This window comes from Parus major, chromosome 6 (assembly GCF_001522545.3).
Source record: "Parus major isolate Abel chromosome 6, Parus_major1.1, whole genome shotgun sequence".
NCBI classification, from domain to species: Eukaryota; Metazoa; Chordata; class Aves; order Passeriformes; family Paridae; genus Parus; species Parus major.
The window spans coordinates 33,762,637-33,765,637 of NC_031775.1; the positions used below are offsets into that span (position 1 = coordinate 33,762,637).

General features: G+C 54.5%; 1 protein-coding gene across 1 annotated transcript in view; it reads left to right on the forward strand.

Annotated features, from left to right (window-relative positions):
* The window catches only part of DPYSL4 (dihydropyrimidinase like 4), a 14,152-nt gene that overhangs the window by 1,119 nt on the left and 10,032 nt on the right, over positions 1-3,001 (forward strand). The window contains exons 2-3 of the mRNA XM_015632398.2: positions 1,612-1,700; positions 1,981-2,165. Coding sequence (XP_015487884.1) covers positions 1,612-1,700; positions 1,981-2,165 — 274 coding nt within the window. The remainder of the gene's footprint in view (positions 1-1,611; positions 1,701-1,980; positions 2,166-3,001) is intronic.

Below are 3,001 nucleotides of genomic sequence, written 5' to 3' on the forward strand. Positions count from 1 at the left end.
CCCCGGGGTGCTCTCCCGGCGGTGCCGGTACCCCCGGTACCGGTGGCCGCCGTGCCGAGCCCCTGCCCCGTCCGGCCCGCTCCGCTCCTTTGTTGCGCGGCCCGGCCGGAGCCCGGCGGTCCCGGCGCTTTGTCCCGGGGCCGCCCCGGGGGGACAAAGGCGGGCGGGCTCCGGAGTGCCCCCGGTTCCCTGTGCCCCGGGCCGGGACAGGCGCTCCGGGAACGCGTTCAGTGCGGGCTGCGCTCGGCAGAGTGAGAGCATCCCGCGGCCGTGCTCCTGCTCCGCTCCTCAGCCCGGGCTCCCCGGCCGCGCTCCCCGCTGGCCCCGGCGCTCCCCGGCCGCGCTGCGTGGGAGGGGATTCCCTTCTCCCGGAGCCAGCGCTTCCCAGCAGGAGTCGGGACAAATCCCTCGATTGCGATGCCTTGTGTTTTGTTTTTTCGCCTTTGGCTGGCTCGTGGCAGAGCTCCCGTGGGGAAAGCCCGGTGGGTGCGGAAGCCGGGAACCAGCCGCGTTCCTGGGCTGCGGGAGCGGATCCTGGGTGCGGGAGCTGGGGCTGGGCTGGGGATGAGGATGAGGGTGAGGATGAGGGTGAGGATGAGGGTGAGGATGAGGGTGAGGATGAGGATGGGGATGGGCTGGGGATGAGGATGAGGATGGGGATGAGGGTGAGGATGAGGATGGGGATGGGCTGGGGATGAGGGTGAGGATGAGGATGGGGATGAGGGTGAGGATGGGGTGGGGTGAAGATGGGCCCCACAAGGGGAGGGGCCGTCAGGCTCTTCCATGGGGCAGCAACACTGAGGCTCCTTTTGATTGATGTTATGGGACAAGGAGAAACAATAAAGACAATGAATCCTCGACAGTTCAAAAAAAATAGGAATGCAATTCCTGAATTTTCCTTTTATATGCCAACGATGCTCTTTTAAACAAGCCCCAAAGTGTTTCTAGGCAGTTTTGCCTCAGGTCCCGGCTCTTTGTGGTGCAGCATCTCCAGGCTGTGCTGCCACGTGCTCGGCCGACCCTCGGCTGGGTTGTGCCCAGGCTGTGCTCTTTGTGTTGTCCATTTCAGCACTGGAAATAATTTTTCAACACCAGAGAGCAGGAAATGAATCCTCTGAAATTAGGCTGCAGCTCCACACAGACATCAGTGCTGCTGCTCTCTAAATTTTCTAGTTAAAGATTCTGGGTGAAGATTTTGTAAATCTGAAAACTGTGCCAGTGTCTGGCTTTGAAGTGAGGCAAGTCCTCGAGGCTTTATCTGCCCCTGACTGTGAGAAGGAATGAATGGCAATAAATTACCAGGTTAATGAGATGCACTGAGCTGAGGGAGGAGGCAGGAGCACAGCTCAGCCCTCGGAGCTGGGGGTGCCCAGGGCTGCCGAGCTCAGCGATGAACCCCTGGCTCCTGCCACCCTTCATGGAGCTCTGCTCCTCCAAATCACAATTTCATATGGGTCCCATTGCAAATGCAGTTCTAGAATTGTCTGGATTGTCACTGAACTTGAGTGATTGGAGGGAAAATATTAAATCTACATTTACTTAAAGCTTGGAATGAGTAAAGTGGAATCCAAACAAAAGAATCTTTAAAAACTGTGACCTTTTTCCCATTAGAGTGAACAGCTTCTAATCAAAGGAGGAAAAATCGTCAATGATGATCAGTCATTTTATGCAGACGTTTATGTGGAGGATGGCTTAATAAAGTAAGTTAAAAATTTATATTTGCTAATGTAATTTCTTAGAATGATACAGTACCTTGGGATTTGAACAATGTTCCTTCCTTCCCATCATTTTTTTGTTGAAAATCTTTTAGAAAAATAAAGGCAGCATTTTAGAGTAGTGTCAAGAAAGAGCTAGACTGGGGTAGTTGTCAGCTGGAAAGAATCGCAAAGCACTGGCAGCCTGGGGAGGAGCAACAGAGGTTGTTTTGGCTTGCTCTCCTCAGAGTTGTTGCCAGTTAAGAGATGTTGATTTCCTTTCCAGACAGATGGGGGAGAACCTGCTGGTTCCTGCTGGCACCAGGACCATCGATGCCTACGGGCAGCTGGTGATGCCGGGGGGCATCGACGTCCACACGCGGCTGCAGGCGCCCGTCATGGGCATGAGCTCGGCTGATGGATTCTTCCAGGGCACCAAGGCAGCGCTGGCAGGAGGCACCACCATGATCAGTAAGAGGGGACACGTCCCAACACTCGTTTCCTAGCAAAATACCCCAGGCCTGGAGTCGCTGCAGGGATGTTTATTTACCTTCATAGCACAGAAATTCCATTTCTGCTGGACAAAGCTAAACAGCACAAAGCTCATTGAAGGTGTTGTGTACTCTGCAGGACCCCCTTCCCTTGCTGCACGTGGATATTAAAAATATGTGTCTGCTCCTGCCTCATCTCATCAGGGAGAAAAACACAGGAACATTTTAACCATCTTTTATTATGTTTTTAACAGCTTTGCAAGTGTGGGGGTTTTCTGAGTTTCTTGGCTTTAAGCACAGGCTCCACTTTTGTGTTAATGTGAAATAATTTTGCTCTCTGTTTCGTTCCTGTTCCATTCCCAAGAACCCCTGTGGTATGTGACTGCAGGAGCAGTCTCAGCAGTCCTGGCACAGCTCCCCACCGAGCCCAGAGCTGACAGAAGTGTTGGGCAGTGGGCTCTGCCCGTGGGAAATGCCCCAGAGCAGAACCAGCCTCTGGTGGGCTGTGCTGGCTGAGGAGAGGAGGGCACAGCCACAGCTTGGGCTCTGCTTGCTGTGTTTGTGTCTCCTTGTTGGGGAGAGCTGTTAGCTGTTCTCTCAGCAGCACAGCAGGACGGGTTCCCAGAACAGCAGGATGTGCTGGGACACGGTGCCAGGTGTGTGCCTGTCCCTCACGTGGTGGTGTCCCCACAGTTGAACATGCCAGTTCAACAGTGCCAGGTGTGTCCCTCACAGCAGTGTCCCCACAGTTGAACAGGTGTGACACAGTGCCAGGTGTGTCCCTCACAGCAGTGTCCCCACAGCTGAACATGTGTG